The sequence below is a fragment of the Myotis nattereri genome, assembly GCF_964212035.1.
Source record: "Myotis nattereri genome assembly, chromosome: 10".
In the NCBI taxonomy this organism is placed as follows: domain Eukaryota; kingdom Metazoa; phylum Chordata; class Mammalia; order Chiroptera; family Vespertilionidae; genus Myotis; species Myotis nattereri.
Window position 1 is genome coordinate 20,418,762 of NC_138085.1, and position 20,535 is coordinate 20,439,296.

The window sequence follows — 20,535 nt, forward strand, 5'->3', positions numbered from 1 at the left end:
TCCGGCCCATTTGAAATGAATAAAAGTAAAAAAAAAAAAAGACCGTACCCTTTTATGTAATGATGTTTACTTTGAATTTATATTAGTTCACATAAACACTCCATCCATGCTTTTGTTCCGGCCCTCCGGTCCAGTTTAAGAACCCATTGTGGCTCTCGAGTAAAAAAGTTTGCCCACCCCTGGTCTAGACGCTTCTCTCAAGTAGTTGTATCTTTATAATGGTCAAAATGAAAATTGAATTGTACTAGAACAATTCCTATGAAAATGCTGTGAAAAAGTCTAATAATGTTAGGTGATATAATTTCCTTATGTAGGGAGATGACTTACATACTATGTTAAAATTTTATGTGTAAATGATAGTGTATGTATAAAAACATTTTTTTGTTCCCCAAAATAAATGAAAATAGAGAATGTAGTTAAATGAGTCCCCATTTACCCATCACTCAGTTTAAACAATTATCAATATATATCATTTTTGTTTTGTCCTCCACCCACTTTTTTCCCTTGTAGTATTTTAAAGTAAATTTCAGATATCATATTATTTTACTTATATTTTACTTTAGTATATCTCTAACAAGTAAGGACATTTTACTTTTTAACATGAATAGAGTACATCTTCTAACAAAGTTAATTCCTTGATAGCATCTGATTTTCTGTCCATTTAAAATTTTTCCCCATTTGTCTCCAAATGCCTTTTATAGTTGATTAAGAAAAAAAAAAAAATCAGGATCCAGAGCCATAAAACAAGCTTTAAGACATTTGAAAGAATTAAAGCAAACAGAATAAAAAATAACACATAATTGAACTGTCTGGCTGGTGGGCACAGTGGTTAGAGCATTGGTCTACACACTGAAGGTTCATGGGTTTGAATCCTGATCCAAGGGAACATAACCTGGGTTGCAGGTTTGATTCATGCCCTGGTTGGGGTGAGTGCAGGTGTCAGCCAGTCGATGTGTGTCTCTCATATTGATGTCTCTCTCCGCCCTCCCCCCACTTTCTGGCTTCCTTCCTTTCCCTCTCTAAAAATCAGTAGAAAAAATATCTCAGGTAAGGATTAACCAAACACACGCACACACGCACACAACAATTACACTAGAAAAGAATAATAGAGATATATTGAGAAAAATCCAGAAATATTTGAAAATTAAACAACCTACTTCTTATTAATCCATGAGTTCAAGAAGTCCATGAGAATTAGAAAGTAACTTAAAAAAAAGATAAAGCACAACAAAATTTTGAAAATGTGCGTAGAGGGAAATTTATAGCGTTAAAATGCTTCTTTTAGTAAAAGAAGAAAGATTGCACATCAATAGTCTTACGTTTCCCATCCTACCAACCAAAAATAAGAAGAGCAAAGTAATGTAATAGAAAAAAATAGAAAGAATCAATTAGGCCTCCTCATTCTACCCCGCCTGCTCGGCAGCGGAGGCAGTGGTGGCAGCAGCGGTTGTCCCTGCCTCTCCGACACCTCCACCTCGGCTTATCTCCAGGCCAGTGTCGTTGGCAGAGAGGGGGACAGTAGTCATAGACGCCCGCCCCTGCCTCACAAGAAGCTCCCCAGTTGTTGCACAGTCTCACTCTTTGGGGAAAGTTTATGCTAGAAAACTGAAGGCAATTAATGGGTGAATATGATCAAATTTCCCCACCAAGTTCTCAGTCTGATAAGGAAAATCCCTTGTCAACCTAAAGAAGCATTCAGAGAAGACATCTGACTCCTTTCAAGATGAACTTGAAGGTTATATCAAAAGTGCAGAAAGCCAGGGGCTTAGAACCAAAGACTTGTTTCAGACAGATGAGAGAGGACTATTTGGAAACCTGTAGGGACAAAGAAGAGGTTGATTTCAGACCCAGGTACAGAATATTTGATCAAAGACTCCCAACTGAAACCATCCAGACCCACCCAAGGTCATGCAGTGTTTCACAAACAGTGGAAAACCAGTTACCTCATACTACCAGCTCATGACAGCATGAGATACTGTCAATTCACCAGGGACTATTTCTCAGGAAAACCAGCACCCCGAACCTTAGTCATCAAGAGTATAATTATAGCTCATACAGAGTCGAATCTAGAGTTTACAGGCACCTCTCAGAAACCAGTACCAGTGCCCATAAAGCCGGCCATGAACAGATACAGGAGAAGAGGAAATGGCACCCAGAAGGAGGCAGAGAAAAATCGGAGGAGCAGCAGCCCAAACATAAGAGGAAAAAAGGTTGTGAGGAAACAGATTTAGACAAACACAAGAGCTTCCAGAAAAGCAACACATAGAGGTAGAAACAGTCAGGATCAGTACAGAAAAGCTTAAGAATCAAAGGGAGAGAAAAAGACAAGATGTAGCCTCTAAGAAAGGATTGTAAGCGTAGAAAAGAGAAAAAGGAACAAGGCACAGAAAAAGACAGGAGAGGAAATGCTTTGGGACCAGTCTGTCCTTGGACTTTGAAGCTCTTGAGTTGATTCTCCTGAGGTTAAACTGAAAAATCATTCGGGACCTTTTTTTATGATGTTCATGTTCATAGCACTTTTCTCATGGAAATAGGTACTGTCACTTCTAACAAAGGCCAAGTGAACAGAAAGTATTTAGGCCTTGGCCGGATAGCTCAGTTGGTTGGAGTGTGGTCCCAATAAGCCAAGCTTTCAGGTTCAATCCCTGGTCAGGGCACATACAAGAAGCAACCAATGAATGCACAAATAAGTGAAACAACAAATTGATGTTTCTCTCATTCTCTCTCTCTCCCTTTCTCTCCTTCAAATCCTTATTTAGTATGCTTGATAAATCCAACATGGAAATTACTTTTCTTCATTTTCTAGAAACATCATTACATTTTTCTTACATATAATGTAATTTTCCTTAATGAGAGCAGCTTTGCTTTTATTCATCAAACTTCTATGATTATGGAAATATTTTTCCCTTGGGAAGTCATTTATTTTAAATTGAAGGATTAATAGGCTTTGTAGAATCTATTTCTTAATTGGGTTTGTTTTAGTTTGGGATGGGGTATTTTTATATTTATTAGTTTTTTCAATTCACATTTTTTTCCTCTGAGATATATATATATCTCAGTGTTCTTTGTACTTTATAGATTGAATAATGAAAAACATTAAAATAATCTTAGGTTACATATGGCTTTAAAAGTTTCAAAGAGTATACAAAATCCATTTATAATAAGTACTTATAATGAAGTTCTAGTTTCTAAAAAAAAAAAAAAAAAAAAAAAAATGAAGCCAAAAACGAGTTCTTGAAAAAAAAAATGAATAAAATTGATAAACTTCTAGACTGACTAAGAAAAAGCTAAGACAAATTATTGATATCAGGAGTGAAAGGGTCGGGAGAGGCATCATCATTACAGATCCTATAAGTATTAAAATGATGATAAGGGAATAGAACGAGTAATTCTGTACTCATAAATTCAAAAGCTCAGATAAAATAGGGCCATTCCTTACTAGATATAAACTATCAAAACTCATAAAGAAGTACATAACCTGGATAGTCCTATATCTACTGTAGTCTCCCTTCAAATGTGGAGGATACATTCCAAAATCCTCAGTGGATGCCTAAAACCATGGAGTAACAAAACATACTTATGTTTTCTCCTACATATACATACCTCTGATAAAGTTTAATTTATAAATTAGACACAGTAAGAGATTAACAAGAACTAAAATGAAAAATATAACAATATTAACTATAATAAAAGTTATGTGAACATGGTCTCAAATTAAGACTACAATGAGATATCACTACACATTTATTAGAATACATAAATTAAAAAGAATCAAAACATCTGTTTTAACCAAATGCTGGTGAGGATATTGAACAGTTGATACTCTCATACATTACTGCTGGGAATGCAAACTTGTAAAGACACTTTGGAAAACAGTGGTCAGTTGCTTAGAAAATCTTTACCCCAGAGAAATGTTCACACAAAAACCTCTACATACAAATACTCATATCAGCTTTATTTATAAATGTCAAAAACTAGAAACAACTCAGATGTCTACTGAATAAAGAAAGGAAGTGTGTTCCATCAATACAATGGAATGCTACTCAGCAGTAAAAAGAAATGAAATACTGGTACATACAACAAAGAGGATGACTCATCCCTTAAGATGACAGCAGCCAGACTGTAAGATTCATTTCTGTGACATTTGGAAAATGCAAATCTTTGAGGATGTAGAACAGGTCAGTGCTGCCAGGGGCTAAGGATGTGAGCAGAGTTTGACTACATAATATCCACAGAGTGATGGAATTTTTTTGCATCATCATTGTGATGGTGGTTGCATAATTTTAGGCATTTGTCAAAAGTCTTAGAACCGTACACCGACATAATGGAATTTTATTGTATGGGTAAAAGTTAGAATGCCTTATATAAAAAAGGTTTTTCCATGAATGTTATTTTTTATATTTTAAGGTATGTATCTTTGAGGTGAATAGAATGTTATGTGTTTAAGTACTATCTCTTAAGGTGACATACAGGTTAGTATAAACCTGAAATTTTCCATTATCCCTCAGGTGTTGAAGTGCCATCAAAAGACTCTTTGCCAAAGAAAAGGCCAATTTATGAAGATAAAAAGAAGAAAAAAACTCCACAGCAGCTAGAAAATAAAGAAGGTTTGTATACAAAATAATCTGATTTAGAAACATTTTTTTTGCTTTTTCCCAACTTTAAAACAGAATGGCTTTAAAAAAGAAATCAACAAGTCAGAATGGCATATTAAAACTGATTTTTTTTCACACATTTCTGATTTTTGTTATTCTCAACTGGTTGAAATAATAGGGTGATGAAAAGGTACTTGTGTTTTAAAAATCTGGATCCTACCCTATAAATAACTATTTTTTAATTTAATTTTATTTTTTAATCTTTATTGTTGAGAGAGTATTACAGATGTCCCCACCTTCTTTCTCCCCTTTGTCCCTCTCCACTGGTTCCTGCCCCATCCCAGGCCTTCACCACCCTATTGTCTATGTCCATAGGTAATGCATACATGCATATAAGTTCTTTGGTTAATCCCCCCCCCCCCCCCCCCCCCACTTCCCTCTGAGATTCTTAGTCTGTTCCATGTTTCTATGCCTCTGATTCTATTTTATTCATCAGTATATTTTGTTCATTAGATTTCTTGATTGTTTATTTTGATTTTTACATTCAGTTGTTGATAGATATGTATTTATTGCCATTTTATTCATATTTTTTATCTTTTTTTCCCTTTTTCTTCTTTAAGAAGATCCTTTAGCATTTCATGTAATGCTGGTTTGGTGATGATGAACTCCTTTAGTTTTTTTCTTATCTATGAAGCTCTTTATCTGACCTTCAATTCTAAATGATAGCTTTGCTGGGTAGAGTAATCTTGTCTGTAGATCCTTGCTATTGTCACTTTGACTATTTCTTGCTACTCCCTTCTGGACTGCAAAGTTTCTTGAGAAATCAGCTGACAGCCCTAACCAGTTTGGCTCGGTGGATAGAGCATTGGCCTGCAGACTGAAGGGTCCCAGGTTCGATTCCGGTCAAGGGCATGTACCTTGGTTGTGGACACAACCCCCACAGTGGGGAGTGTGCAGGAGGCAGCTGATCTATGTTTCTCTCTCATCGATGTTTCTAACTCTTTATCCCTCTCCCTTCCTCTCTGTAAAAAATCAATATATTTTTTTTAAAAAATCAGCTGACAGTCCTGTGGGTGCTCCCTCATAGGTAACTAACTGCTTTTCTCTTGCTCCTTTTAAGATTCTCTCTTGGTCTTTAACCTTTGGCATTTTAATTATGATGTGCCTTGGTGTGGGTCTCTCTGGGTTCATCTTGTTTGGAACTCTTTGTGCTTCCTGGATTTGTGTGTCTATTTCACCAGATAAGGGAAGCTTTTGTTTTTGTTTTGTTTTTAAATAAATTTTATTGATTTTTTACAGAGAGGAAGGGAGAGGGATAGAGAGTTAGAAACATTGATGAGAGAGAAACATGGATAAGCTGCCTCCTGCACACTCCCCACTGTGGGGGTTGTGTCCACAACCAAGGTACATGTCCTTGACCTGAATTGAACCTGGGACCCTTGAGTCCACAGGCAAACGCTCTATCCACTGAGCCAAACCAGTTAGGGATAGGGAAGTTTTCTGTCATTTTTTTTTTAATAGGTTTTCAATTTTTTGCTCCCTCTCTTCTCCTTTGAGTACACCCATGATGTGAATGTTGATATGCTTGAAGTTGTCCCAGAGGCTCTTTACACTATTTTCATATTGGATTATTTTTTCTTTCTGCTCTTCTGATTGGTTTTTTTTTTTTTTTTTTTTTGCTTCCTCATATTCCAAATTGCTGACTTGATTCTCAACGTCCTCTACTCTATTGTTGACTCCCTGTAAATTATTCTTCATTTCAGCTAGTGTATTCTTCATTTCCGAATGGTCCTTTTTTATGTTGCCGATGTTCTCACTAAGTTCCTTGAAGTTCTCACTGGGTTCCTTGAGCATCCTTATAACTATTGTTTTGAATTCTGTATCTGGTAGTTAGCTTGCTTCCATTTCATTTAGTTCTTTTTCTGTAGATATTCTCTTCTTTTGTTTGCAACATGTTTGTCTCCACATTTTGGCTGCTTCCCTGTATTTGTTTCTACGTATTAGGTAGAGCTGCTTTGTCTCCTGGAATTAGTAGAGTCTCCTTCTGTAGTAGGTGTCCTATATTGCCCAGTGGCTCAGCCTCCCCAGTCACCTGAGCTCAGCACTCTAGGTGCATCCCTGTGTGGGCTCTTTGCACTGTTCTGTTGTAGTTAAGCCTTGATTGCTGTTCGCATCACTGGAAGGGATTGACCTCTAGGCTAATCAGCTGTGAGGACCAGCTGTGACTACAGCTGAAGAGCTGTAGGAGACACCCCCTATGGAGCAGGACGTGTTTCATTGTGGCTTTGGTGCTCACCAAATGCATCCCTTGAATGTGTCACTCATGGATGTGGTAGGGTTGTAATCTGGTTTGGTCTTAATCTGACCACTGAGTGCACTGGCTCTGGGACCTCCTGGGAGGTTCAAAGTCAGCTATTGCCTGTTTCCCCCTTGGCCAACCAACCTCCACACACCCCCACTACCCCCAGTCGTGAGCTACAGAACGATCTGTAGATTGCTGCTACCTGTTTTGGGCTTGGAGGTGTCCAGGAGAGGCCAAGCTGTGAATCAAGGCAGGCTGCTGCTAGTGCCAGGCTGGGCTATTTACCAAGAGGTATAGGGTATGCTAAGGCCAGCTGCTGCTTGTTTGAGAGTTTTAGGAAAGTCTGAAGCCTGAGCCACGACTGGCCATTTCATATAGAAAAGCCACTGGAAATAGCTTGGGTGGGCCTGCAAATTGGGTAGGGCCAGATCTCAGGGAATCACCATGGTGGGCAAACAGTGTGAGCCAGACTGATGGAGACTCAGATATGGTGCCTGATTGTTGACTCTGTGGCGGGGGAGGGGTCATCAAAGGAATAGTGATCTCTGCCAGCACTTTCGTTTGAGAGAAATCTGCCCCCCCAGTTCTTGCCCTGATGTCAGATAATTTAGGTCTTCCCCCTATGTCCCTGGATCCTTTCAAGCTGCTGCCCCAGAGCTGGAGCTCAGAGGAAGTGGGTCTGAATGAGTACGCTGGCCCTTTTAAGAGGAACTGGCTGAGACTCTTATTATTCTTTGTTCACTCAGCCACAATCCCTGCTGGTTTTTTCAGCCTGAAGTTACGGAGACCTCTTCTCAGCACTGGAACCCTGGGCTGAGGGGTCTGATGTGGGCTGGGACCCCTGGCTCCTAATGGGGGACCTACACAGCTCAAATGCCACCAGTGGATGTTAGACCAGCCTATTCCACACCTCTGCTCAATGTGGCTTCTTTAGTTCTCTAGTGGTAGGACTTCCATTTGGCCAGATTTTAGGCAGTTCTGAAGGCTGTCCTGTAGTTTAGTTGTAATTCTGATGTGGTTGTGGGAGGAGGTTGAGTACCGCGTTTACCTATGCTGCAATCCTGACCTGCCCCGTGAATAACTCTTCTTAACTGAAAAGTACAACTATCATTTTCTTTTTTTCTCAGTCTTCTGTATTTTTACATTCTATTCTTTGAGCAGAAAGAAAAACTATTTTCTGTAAAATATATGACATACTTAAACATTTTTTGAACTTGATAAAGAATTAAGTATATACTAATGATTTTTATTCAATACTTAATAGAGTATCCTCACAAAAATTATATACTGAAAAATATTAATTTGGTTTCTGCCCTTCACTCAGTGTCTGAGCCAATAGAATTAAGTGCTGCTGTAGAAGTTGTGGAACAAGGTGTACCAGAAAAAGAAGAGTCACCACCTCCTGTTGAACCAGGCCAGTAGCATTGACTAATAAATTCTCATTAAGTAGCATTGATGTGTCCTAACTGTCCTAGTTATTAGTTTGGAGAAACCAAATATCTGGCAGGGTGGCCTTTTTTTATAGTCCTTTCTAAGTCATTTCTTTTTATTTCCACATTGCAAAAGTGTAGAAGTGAGCCTTGAATCAATTTTTTATTTGTAGAATAAAATTTTTGTAGAGAGGATAGAGGTTTTTTGCTTTCTTTCTATTGATGGGTCAGAAATCTTAGGTGGTACCAAGAAGACCTGAAGTTATTTAATCTTTCTGAAGAAAAATTGGAAGCATTTTTAATTAGGACTTTTTAAGAGTCATAGAAGTTACTATTTTTAAAACATTCTTAGAGGTCAGCCTCTTATTTAGTAAATCAATTCAGTTTATTCAGTGTTTGTGTTTTTAGGTTGGAGAAAGTCTCTGACTTTCTTTTCTTCTTTTTTTTTTTTTTAAGATAAATATTCTAATTCATGAGAATAGATATTGATAGGAAGCCACAGGCTAGCATAATGTATGTTTGGTAAAATCAAGAGACTCTCAAGTGTTCAAAGACAGGAATGGGAGTAGAAACACTTGAGGATGTCAAGACTGACCTACCCTGGGGAAAAATATTACTGATAGTCCCTCTCTACATCCCCCCCGGTTCACAGTGTAAAAAAATATCATTTGTTTGGGCACATCTTAGCTTAGTGTAATGAAACTAGAGAAATTCCATTTGACATGCTTATAGCAGCCCAGGATTGTAGGTGATATCTGTAGCAGTAAAAAGAATTGCTAAACTGGAAGGAGGCCTCTTTGGGCACATGTTCCTGACTGTTGTTTCCTCCTCCTTAAGATGACTTATCCAAACTTGCTGGCAAATGATGATTTTTCCAGAGAAGCAAATACTACATGTGCCCTCATCTTTTGAGAATAGTTATGCCTAATTGGATTTCAGTAAAAGTGTCATTGTTGTTAAAGGCAGTATTAAGTTCTTAATATTCAAAACAATACCTTTCTGACTATTTTTGCGTTGTAAGCACAACATCTCTTCTAATTTTCAACATGAGTAGAGATGTAGCTTTGTACATCCAATTATGTGATTTATGTAGTATTTGTATGTATCTATAGAGGCTGAAGAAAAATAAATTCTTATGTGTATAAAGTTTAGTTGAAAAATCAAAAAGAAGATATATGTGAAATTTCATTTGTCTTCAAGAATAGAGTGTGATCATGTGCCCTAGTGTATTGGTTGGGGCAAGAGTAGGTTTACAGTTATGAGTACATGAAACAGAGTTTATTCTTGTACTAGAGGCCTGGTGCATGAAATTCATGCATGGGTGTGGTCCCTAGGCCTGGCTGGCGATCAAAGCCTGAGCGTCTGGTGTGGAAGGGCAGGTCCCAGCTGACCCCTGGGCCCTGGGCAGCACCTGAGACCCCAGTCTCCTGTGCCCCCAACTCTGCCTGAATCATTGGACCCCTGCCAGGCTCCCTCAGCATCTGGGAGCTGGGCAGCCCCGCTGCTGGTTGCCATCTGCAGGGTGATTGGTGAGGCGATTGGGCCCTGCTCACACCTGCCTTGATCTGGCGCTGCCCACTCACCTGCTCCATCATTCCACCCCGGTCCTGCTCTCGTCGGGGCTGGTGGCACCTCCACTGCCAGTGCCATTTTGCTGACACCTGCCATATTCCGTGCTGCCCGCTGGTGGTCAGCACTTGTCATAGCAAGCAGTTAAACTCTGGGTTGAACTCCAGGTCGAGGGGACAATCTGCATATTAGGCTTTTATTATATAGGATTATTATTTAGTAATTATTGCATTTTCCATACAAACAACTGTAAAACTACTTTTGCCCCAACCTGTATTCAAAATACTAGGGAATTGTGAATCATTTAGTAATAATAAATTATAACATGATAGCTATATTGAAAATTAGTTCCAAAGATAATGAAATTGTGTGTATTTTTTTTGCATAATTAAAACATTTCTTTTTAGGTCAGCATAATTTTCCACTTTTTTCTATGTCTTTAATGAAAACTTTATTTACAGAAGAGGAGGAAGAAACTGAGGAAGCTGGATTGGATGACTGGGAAGCTATGGTCAGTGATGAGGAGAGAGAAAAAGGTGAATACCTCGTAAGCACTTGCTGATAAATCCAGTGGTTATTAGAGGTGTTTATATTTAAAGGAATAGTTAGTCTCCTGATAATGACTGCTATATGAGCATTCCTGAGGACAGAGAGCAGTTTTGCTCTCTCCGTTGCTATGGTTCCTAAATTCCTCATGTGGATCCCATTTCATGAATAGGTGGTTTTTCAGAAGGTCATTTGTAAGATAGTTGCCTGGGATTTAGAATACAGTTTTTCAGAGTGATAATGTTATAAATGGGGTTAAGTTATTAAAGCTAGCCTACAAAAAGCCTCTTTAACTTAAAATATAATACAAAGACAATAGAAATAATAGTATATTTCCTAATCACTCTGAATAAAAAGTGTCTTTTTGTAATTACTTTCTATCCTTTATTGCTAAAATCAACTTTCTTTAGGTTTAATTTGCTGGGTTTTTCCTTTTTGAGTTGGATATTTGTCTCTTTGTTTTTTCAGTCTTTCACCCCAAATACATATTTTTAAAATTATAAATTTTTCTTTAAGCATGGCTTTAGCAAAATTCTACAGGTTCTGATATGTTGATTTTTTTAAATTTACATTTAAATATATGTTAATTTTACCTATGATTTATTTTTTTAAGTATATTTTATTGATTTTTTACAGAGAGGAGGGGAGAGGGATAGAGAGTTAGAAACATCGATCAGCTGCCTCTTGCACGCTCCCTACTGGGGATGTGCCCGCAACCAAGGTACATGCCTTTGACCGGAATCAAACCTGGGACCCTTGAGTCCGCAGGCCAACGCTCTACCCACTGAGCCAAACCGGTTAGGGCCCTATGATTTATTTAGAGGTACATTTCTTAATTTACATTAGTAAGGACTTTCTAATTATCTTTTTGTTAAGTTATTATCAGAAAACATACATGGTTCTGTCCTTTGCAATGGGTTGAGAATTTACAACCCAGCAAATAGTTGATTATTGTAAATGTTTCATATGTGATTAGGTGTGCTTGGTTGTCTTGTTCACTGTGTTAAGTCAAGTTTGCTGATCGTTTTGATTAAGTCTTTTATGTTCTGAGTTTTTTCTGGTGTGCTTTTTCTTTTACTAAGTGATGTGTTAAAATCTCCCACCATGATTGCAGATTGTCTATTTTTCCCTGAGCTTTGCCAACTTTTGCTTTCTGATTTTGGTGTTACATTATTAGGTGAATACAGTCTTAAATCTTTCTGATGAATCAACTCTTACTGATACATTATTTGTTTATATTATATTTACTTTATACTTTATTTTTATTCATTTTTAGTGATACCTTTAGCCTTTAACATGTACTTTATCAGATTTTAATTAATACAGTTCCACACGCTTTGATTTACGTGCTCTTTTCCTGTATTTATTATTCTTTCTGTATCCTTAAAGAGCCTGTAGTTGAGATTTTTATATCCAGTTTGTCAGTTTTTATTTTTTACCTAGTGCACTTAGCCCATTCTTATACCTAACATTTGTTGTAATTAATGAAATATATTGTTTTTATACTTATCTCACTAAATCCTTGTTATTTGTTTTGTCTTTTTGTTCTTTCTCTCTTTTCTTACTGTATTTTGGATTGTTGGATTCTTTTTATTAACATTTTTTCCTCCTTCCATGAGCTTGGAAGTTGTGTACTTTTTCATTTACTTTTAGTGTTAACCTAGAGACTTTTAACATGGACCTTTGAACTATCATTGTGTAATGTTACCATCTTCCCAGACGATGCAAAGACCACTGAATACATGAATAACATTTACTCAGTTCTCAATTTATTTGTCATTATTCTCATTTGTTTTAATTCTCTATTTTAAACCCCGTAATACTATATTTTTTATAGTCAATATTTATTTAAATTTACCTAAATTCTTAGCTTTTTGTAGGGCTTAATTTCTTCCTACATCTCTGACCTTCCATTTGGGGTTATTTCTTCCTGCCAGAAGAACTCCTTTTAGAATTTCCTTTAGTGGAATCTATTAGTGAGACATTCCATTTTTGCTTTTCTAAAAATATTTTTCTTAACTTCATTCTTAAAGGATATATTTACTGAGTGAGGAGTTCTTTGCTAAACTTTTTTTTTTTTTTAAATATATTTCATTGATTTTTTACAGAGAGGAAGGGAGAGGGATAGAGAGTTAGAAACATCCATGAGCGAGAACATCAATCAGCTGCCTCCTGCATGCCCTCTACTGGGGATGTGCCTGCAGCCAAGGTACATGCCCTTGACCGGAATCGAACCTGGGACCCTTGAGCCGCAGGCCAATGCTCTATCCACTGAGCCAAACCGGTTAGGGCCTTTGCTAAACTTTTATTTATTTAACCCTTTGAAAATATTACTCCCTTGTCTTGTCTTTCATTATTTCTGTTGAGGATTCAACAAATAAATTTTTCATGTGTCTTTGGTTTTTAGCAGTTTAATTATGATATAACTTGGGTTGATTTTTTCTCATTTATTCTGCCTGTAGAGCTTTATAAATGTATGGTTTTATGTTTTTTATCAGTTTTGCAATGTAATGAGCCATTATTTCCCCTCAGGTAATCTAGTTATGACTAGATAGACCTTGTTACTATATTCTTGCATTTTATTTTATTCACTTTACTGTATTTTCCATCTTATTAAGTCTCCATGGTTTATTCTAGTGGTTTGCTCATTTTAAAAAAAAATTTAAAATTTTTATTGATTTTAGATAGGGAGGAAGAGAGAAAGAGAAATACTGATTTGTTGTTCCACTTATTGATGCATTCATTAGTTGATTCTTTGTATGTGTTCTCGACTGGGGATTGAACCCACAACTTTGTCATATCAGGACGATGCTCTAATCAACTGAGCTACTCCACCAGGGTTAGATTATTTCTTCTGATCTGTCTTCTGGTAATAATTTTATTTTTTAAAAAATTTAGTCTTATCTTTTGCTCCCTGGATGTTAGAAGCATAGTCATTTTTTAATTTTGGCTTTATGACTTCAGTGGAAGCCCTCTGGGTATGCTGGCTTTCCTCATGTGAATTGTTTTCTCGTGTGGTTTGTTATTTTTATGTGTTTTTATAATATATGTAGATATTATATTTGTAAAAGTATAGAAATAATTTGTGGTCAAGGATTTTTTTTTCCCACCCTCTAAAAAGAATTTCTTTGTACATTCACCAGGAGTGAACTAGGAATAATAAACACTAGTTAATTATTCCAAATGTAGAATTCAGAGGACCTAGAAGTGTTATGCTAAGAATGAGGGGGAGGTTCTGTTTACTTCCTATTCATCCTTACTGCTAGGGTACAGTTTTTCAGGTTTTACCTCACAGTAAGGGTGTTATCTAGTGTTCATCTACCTTGCCCTCCCTGAATCCTTGGTAGGCCTGCATTCCCAATGCTCCTATTCACTGAGGGGCTAGAAAGCACTGCTTAGCCTTTGAGCTGCCTCCTCCAGAATTCCGCACATAAACCCCAGAGGAAGGCAATACCAAGTATTGTATTCAACATCCCAGGTTTCTGTCCTCTTGTATCCTGACTTAGTAATGTCTTTCTTTTTTTTATTTGATTATGTATGAATTAATGCTTTACATGCTCACTGTTAAATAGCAGTCTTCATTGTAGCATATGGGCAAAGACTTATTTGGAATTAAAGATATAATATTGCTGCCTTATTTGTCTTTAAGGTCTCTTATGTTGATGGGAATCTCATTTTTAATTTTTGTTTATTATAAAATCTCTTGTTTTTCTGAAAGAAGGAAACACAGTGCATATAGAAGTAAAAGAAAACCCTGAGGAAGAGGAGGAAGAGGAGGAAGAGGAAGAAGAAGAAGAAGAGAGTGAAGAGGAAGAAGAAGAAAGTGAAGGCAGTGAAGGTGAAGAAGAGGAAGAAAAGGTGTCAGATGAGAAAGATTCGGTGAAAACATTAGTTAAAAAGCCAAGTAAAGAATTGAGCTCAGAATCTGAATATGACTCTGACGATGATCGAACTAAAGAAGAAAGAGCTTATGACAAAGCAAAACGGAGGATTGAGGTATCTATTGTTCCCTTTTTCTTTGCTCCTTTCCTCCACAGTCCTCCTCTGTGGTCCTTAGAACTGTATTCTACAACAGAGGCTTTTATTTAACAGCACTTTAAAAAATATAGTCACAGAATAGTATTTTGTCCAGTTTCTTGTAAATCAAGACAATAGATATGACAGTGTTCCAACCAAGGACCCCAGTCCCTTACCCAAGTCAGAACAGTGACTGCTTCATCATGCTTTTCTTGTGTTCTCAGAATTTTAATGTGCTCTTCGAATGATGGTTTCTAGGTATGCAAAGGTATTCTGAGCATATGGCCTTTACTTAGAAACATCAGTTAAGTGTGCATTGCATATTTAAGTTAGTCAGTGTGAGGCATCTGATCACATAAGTTTGAATCTGGTGGGTTAATGAGGCTTCTCTTTATTAAGTGCACATACGTAGGAGACTTACTCTATTTTTCCTGCTTAATGCAGCAGATTTCAAGAGATAGTTTTCTTAAATTATGTCAGTTTGGCATAAGCAGCACACTATAACTATTTTAATTTGCTTGAAGAGGCTAAGGCTAAAAACCATCTTAGCGTTATCTTTTCATGAATAATTTTAATTAAAAAATTTTTAATACCTTTATATCAGTGTGTTTATGGTTTTCTTCTGTGAAGTTTGATAGGTATACATTTTCTGAATTTCAAAGGACTAAGAAGGACTATTATTGTAAATTGGGCTTTCTTAACCCTGGTGCTATTGACATTTTGGGGCCAGGTAATTTTTATATATATATTTCATATATATATTTTTTATTTATATATATATATTATATATATATATTATCTTATATATATATATATATGTATTTTATTTTTTTTTAAATATAGAACAACCAGCTCACTTCTCCTCTCAGTTTTTGTTTTTTTAAAATATATTTTTATTGATTTCAGAGAGGGAGAGAAAGATAGAAACATCAGTGTTGAGAGAGAATCATTTGATCAGCAGCCTCCTACACGCCTCCTACTGGGGATGCAGCCCTCAACCTGGACATATGCCCTGACTGGAAATCAAACTCTGACCTCCTGGTTCATAGGTCGACCCTCAACCGTTGAGCGATGCTGGCCAGCCGGGCATGTAATTCTTTGTTGGGGGGATTGTCCTCTATATTTTGGGATGTTGTGTAGCATCCCTGTCCTCTACCCACCAGATGCCAGTAGCATTCCCCTCCTGACGGCTGGTTGTGACTTCTTCTTTCCACGGCACCTACTCAAACCACCTCCCTTGCTTTGCACCCATGTGTGAGAGTTTGTTCTGTGTTTGAAAATTTAAAAACAAGCAAACAAAATGGCTATAAAGCAGAAAGTACAAGTTTCCCCATTATCTCACTCCCCAGACTTGTTCATATTCTTGTTTATGCACTTTAAGTTTTTTTAATGTTTAATTGAAAGTAAGTTATATAATACGTTTTGGAAAGATTTTTTTTTTTTTTTTTTTGCACATAACAATATGCTGTGGACCTCTTAGCTTAACACATTTTTAAGCAGCTTTGTTGAGATATGCTTTACATACCATCACATTAACCTGTTTTAAGTGTACAATTCAATGATATTTTGTAAATTTACAGTTGTGCAACCGACACACCTTAACTTTGGAGTATTTTCATTACCATCAAAAGATTCCTTGTGCCAATTTAGTCATTTCCCATTCTTAGCCACAGACAGCTACTAATCTGCTTTGTCTCTATAGATAACTTTTCTGGAAATTTCATAAAAATTCACTTCTATAATATGTGGTCTTTTGTGCCTGGCTGTTTCTCTTACTCTGTTCCTTTATGTGGTAGTTATATCAGTACTTTGTTCTCTTTAATTACCAAGTAGTGTTTTGTATAAATATGTCATATTATATTATTGTCCATTCACCAGTTAATGGACATTTGAGTTGTTTCCACTGGCTATTGAGAATGGTATAGTATTGTTATAAGTATTTTGTTATGAGTTCTTTACGTGAAAATGTGTTTTTATTTCTTTTGGATTTGTTCCTACAAGTGAAATTGCTAAATCATATGGTAGATTTGCATTTAACTGCCAAAATATTTTCCATAATGGTTGCACAATTATAGATTATCCCATTTGAGGGTTCTAGTTGCTCTACATTCTCGCTAGTAGTTTTTATTGTTTGTCTTTTCAATTTTAGCCATTCTAGTGGATGTGAAATAGTTTGTCTTATTGTGGTTTTAAATTACACTTTCATGATCTTGAGCATTTCTTCATGTACTATTACCATAACTATGCCCTCATGGTGAAACATCAATTCAAATTTTTAAATTTTTTAATTTGACTTTTTATTACTGAACTAGTGGCCCGGTGCACAAAATCGTGTATGGGGTGGTTTCCCTCAGCCTCTCCAATCTGGGACAGCTGGCTCCTAACTGCTCACCTGCTTGCCTGCCTGATCGCCCTTAACTGCCTCTGCCTGATCGCCCCTAACCTCTCTGCCTGCCTGCCTGATTGCCCTTAACTGCCGCTGCCTGCCTGCCTAATCGCCCCTAACTGCCGTCCCCTGCCGGCCTGATCTCGCCCCCAACTTCCCTCTCTGCCTCAGCCCCCACCACCATGGCTTTGTACGGAAGGAAATCAGAAGTCTGGAAGATGGCCAGTTGACCCATTCTAATTAGCAGATCACCTTTTTATTAGTATAGATATATTATATAGGATAGGATTGCTTAAATGGGGGGGGGAAAGCCTTTTTCAGCAGAAGGAGGTGCTCTTGGCAGACAAAAATACATAATCCCTATGTCTAGACTGATAGCCAGCCATATGCACTATACTGCCAAACCAGGCATTAAAAAATTGAACCGCTTTCTCATACCTTACACCAAACAGCTGTTGCCCTTAAAACCCTTCCTCAGCCCCCACCTTAGGTTCTGCCTTCGCAGTTCACCCAGATTAGGTTCTGATTGGTTGGTTTCTGTGCCAGGCAGTGTCAAAAGCTCCACCTCCTACACAGCCATTGGCTTCTCGCACTTCACCCAGATTTGGTTCTGATTGGTCAGTTTCTATGCCAGTCAGCGTTTCCGGGCCTCATCAGAGAGGTGGGACTGATTAGCAGCACCCGCGGAGGCCCAGAGAGAAAGAGAGAGGCAATGGCTGATCAACAGCTGCCATGGAGACTGCGCATCAGACCCTGCCTGTCTTTTCAGGCCTCTCTCCAGGCCTGATCCGCAGCTCCTTTGGCAGTCAGTGCTGGGTCGCCACGCCCACAGCAGCAGCAGTCAGTGCTTCGTCGCCACGGCAACCCAGCACTGACTGCAGGACTGACTTCCCGTTGGTAGAGCCTTCAGTCCTTATGGACCCTGGGTTTTTATATATTAGGATTGCAAGAGTTATTTTTCTCTTTTCACTTTTTTACCCATTGGTTGTTAAATAATCTTTCTTTATTAAGTTTTAGAAAGGAAAGGAGAGGGAGGTAGGAAAGAAGAGAGAGAGAGGGAGAGGGAGAGAGAGGAGAGAGAAAAACAGAAACCAGTATGAAAGTGGCTTTTGAAATTTAGTAGTTTTATTTAGTTTTCAGAGTATAAAATTTGTCATTTTGTTAAATTTGTTACCATTTTATTGTTTTTGCTGCTATTGTGAGTAGGGTCATATTTTTTAAACTTTTCATTGCTAATGTAATTAAACACAATTGATTTTTGTTGATTAATCTTGTATCCTGCAACTGTACTTAAATTTTTTTTATTCTAATAATTTTTCAAGGATTCTTAAATTTTCTTTTTCTTTTTTTTAAGAATTTTTTTTTTAAAATATATTTTATTGATTTTTTACAGAGAGGAAGGGAGAGAGATAGAGAGTTAGAAACATCGATGAGAGAGAAACATCGATCAGCTGCCTCCTGCACATCTCCTACTGGGGATATGCCTGCAACCCAAGTACGTGCCCCTGACCGGAATCGAACCTGGGACCTTACAGTCCGCAGGCTGTCGCTCTATCCACTGAGCCAAACCGGTTTCGGCTTAAATTTTCTTTTTAATTGGTGTCATGTTGCCTATCAAAGGACGATTTTAATTCTTCACTTTCAATCTCATTGTTGCTTATTTCTTTTTCTTGCCTGATTTCATTGGCTAGAACAGTGTATTATTGAATAGAATACTTGCCTTGTTCCCAGTCTTTGGGAGAAAAGCATTCAGATCTTAAACATTAACTATGATGTGAACTGTGATGTTAGGTCGATATCTTTGATCAGTTTGAGGAAATTTTTTTCTTTTCCTAGTTTGTTGAAGTTTTCTGTCATGAATGGGTGATGGATGCCTTTTTTCTGTCTATTGAGATGGTGTTTTTCCTTTCCAGTATTAATGTATGATGTAGTACATCAATTGGCATTCAAATGTAAAACCAACCTTGTATTCCTGAAACAAATTCCACTTGATTTTGGTATATAATCCTCTTTATGTATTACTGGATTTGGCTTGTAATATTTTGTTGAGGATTTTGTGATACCCATGAGTGATATTTGTCAATAGTTTTCTTGTCATATAGTTGTTTGTCTGGCTTTGGTGTCAGTTTAATAGTAGCCTCCTAGGGTTCCTTTGTTTTCTGTAAGAGTTTGTGAGGGATCATATTATTTACAGTTTTAAATATTTGGTTGAATTTACTAAAAAAGCTCTTTTTATGGGAAGATTTTATAATTACTAATTCAGTTTATTTAACATTTCCTTTTTCAACTTGTTATACTCAGTAATTTTTGTCTTTCTGGTAATTACTGTGTTTTACTTAAGTGTGAACATAAAGTTGTTCATAGTATCCTCAATCCTTTAAGTTTCTGTAAAGTCAATAGTGGTGTCTCTCTGTTGATTCTGATTTTGGTTACTTTTGTCTCCATAGTCTAGCTAAAGATTTTCCATCTTTTTGATCTTTTAAGACCCAGTTTTTGGTTTCATTAATTCTTCTCTATTTTTGTTTTTTCTTCAATTGACTTTTTTATTTATTATTGTCTTCCTTTTGTTTGGGCTTAGTTTCCCCATTTGCTAATTTCTTAGGATGACAACTGAAATTATTATTTTTTTAAATAAATCATTATTGTTCAGATTATTACAGTTGTTCCTCTTTTACCCCCATAGCTCCCCTCCACCCAGTTCCCACCCCACACTCTTCCCTTACCCCCCCACTGTCCTCATCCATAGATGTACAATTTTTGTCCAGTCTCTTCCCACACCCCTTCCCCACCCCCCGAGAATTGTCAGTCCACTCCCTTCCAATGCCCCTGATTCTATTATAATCACCAGTTCACTGTGTTCATCAGATTTTTTATTCACTTGATTTTTAGATTCACTTGTTGATATGTATTTGTTGTTCATAATTTTTATCTTTACCTTTTTCTTCTTCCTCTTCTTAAAGAATACCTTTCAGCATTTCATATAATACTGGTTTGGTGGTGATGAACTCCTTGAGCTTTTTCTTATCTGTGAAGCTCTTTATCTGACCTTCAATTCTGAATGATAGCTTTGCTGGATAAAGTAATCTTGGTTGTAGGTTCTAGCCATTCATCACTTTGAATATTTCTTGCCACTCCCTTCTGGCCTGCATAGTTTCTGTTGAGAAATCAGCTGACAGTAGGTGACTGACTTTTTTTTCTCTTGATGCTTTTAAGATTCTCTCTTTGTCTTTTGCCCTTGGCATTTTAATTATGATGTGTCTTGGTGTGGTCCTCTTTGGATTCCTTTTGTTTGGGGTTCTCTGTGCTTCCTGGACTTGTAAGTCTATTTCTTTTACCAGATAGGGGAAGTTTTCTGTCATTATTTCTTCAAATAGGTTTTCAATATCTTGCTCTCTTCTTCTGGCACCCCTATAATTCGGATGTTGGTTCGCTTGAAGTTGTCCCAGACTCCTTACACTATCTTCATATTTTTGGATTCTTTTCTTTTTGCTTTATCGGTTGGGTGCTTTTTACTTCTTCGTATTTCAAATCTTTGACTTGATTCTTGGATCCTCTTGTCTGCTGTTGGATCTCTGTATAATATTCTTTATTTCAGTCAGTGTATGCTTAATTTCTACTTGGTCCTTTTTCATATCCTCGAGGGTCTCACTAGATTTCTTGAGGGTCTCACTAAATTTATCGGCGGTTTCT

General features: G+C 37.1%; 1 protein-coding gene and 1 pseudogene across 3 annotated transcripts in view; both read left to right on the forward strand.

The window, feature by feature from the left end:
* Window positions 1–20,535, forward strand: part of EIF5B (eukaryotic translation initiation factor 5B) — a 64,016-nt gene that overhangs the window by 13,898 nt on the left and 29,583 nt on the right. Inside the window, exons 7-10 of one of the 2 annotated variants that reach the window (XM_081100518.1) lie at window positions 4,509–4,607; window positions 8,222–8,311; window positions 10,358–10,432; window positions 14,161–14,438. In XM_081100518.1, the coding sequence (XP_080956644.1) occupies window positions 4,509–4,607; window positions 8,222–8,311; window positions 10,358–10,432; window positions 14,161–14,438 (542 nt within the window). The remainder of the gene's footprint in view (window positions 1–4,508; window positions 4,608–8,221; window positions 8,312–10,357; window positions 10,433–14,160; window positions 14,439–20,535) is intronic. The other variant, XM_081100519.1, reaches the window with a different exon arrangement.
* On the forward strand, window positions 286–2,438 carry LOC308526344 (lysine-rich coiled-coil protein 1-like; annotated as a pseudogene). Its single transcript has 2 exons — window positions 286–292; window positions 1,667–2,438. The product of its transcript is annotated as a lysine-rich coiled-coil protein 1-like (transcript).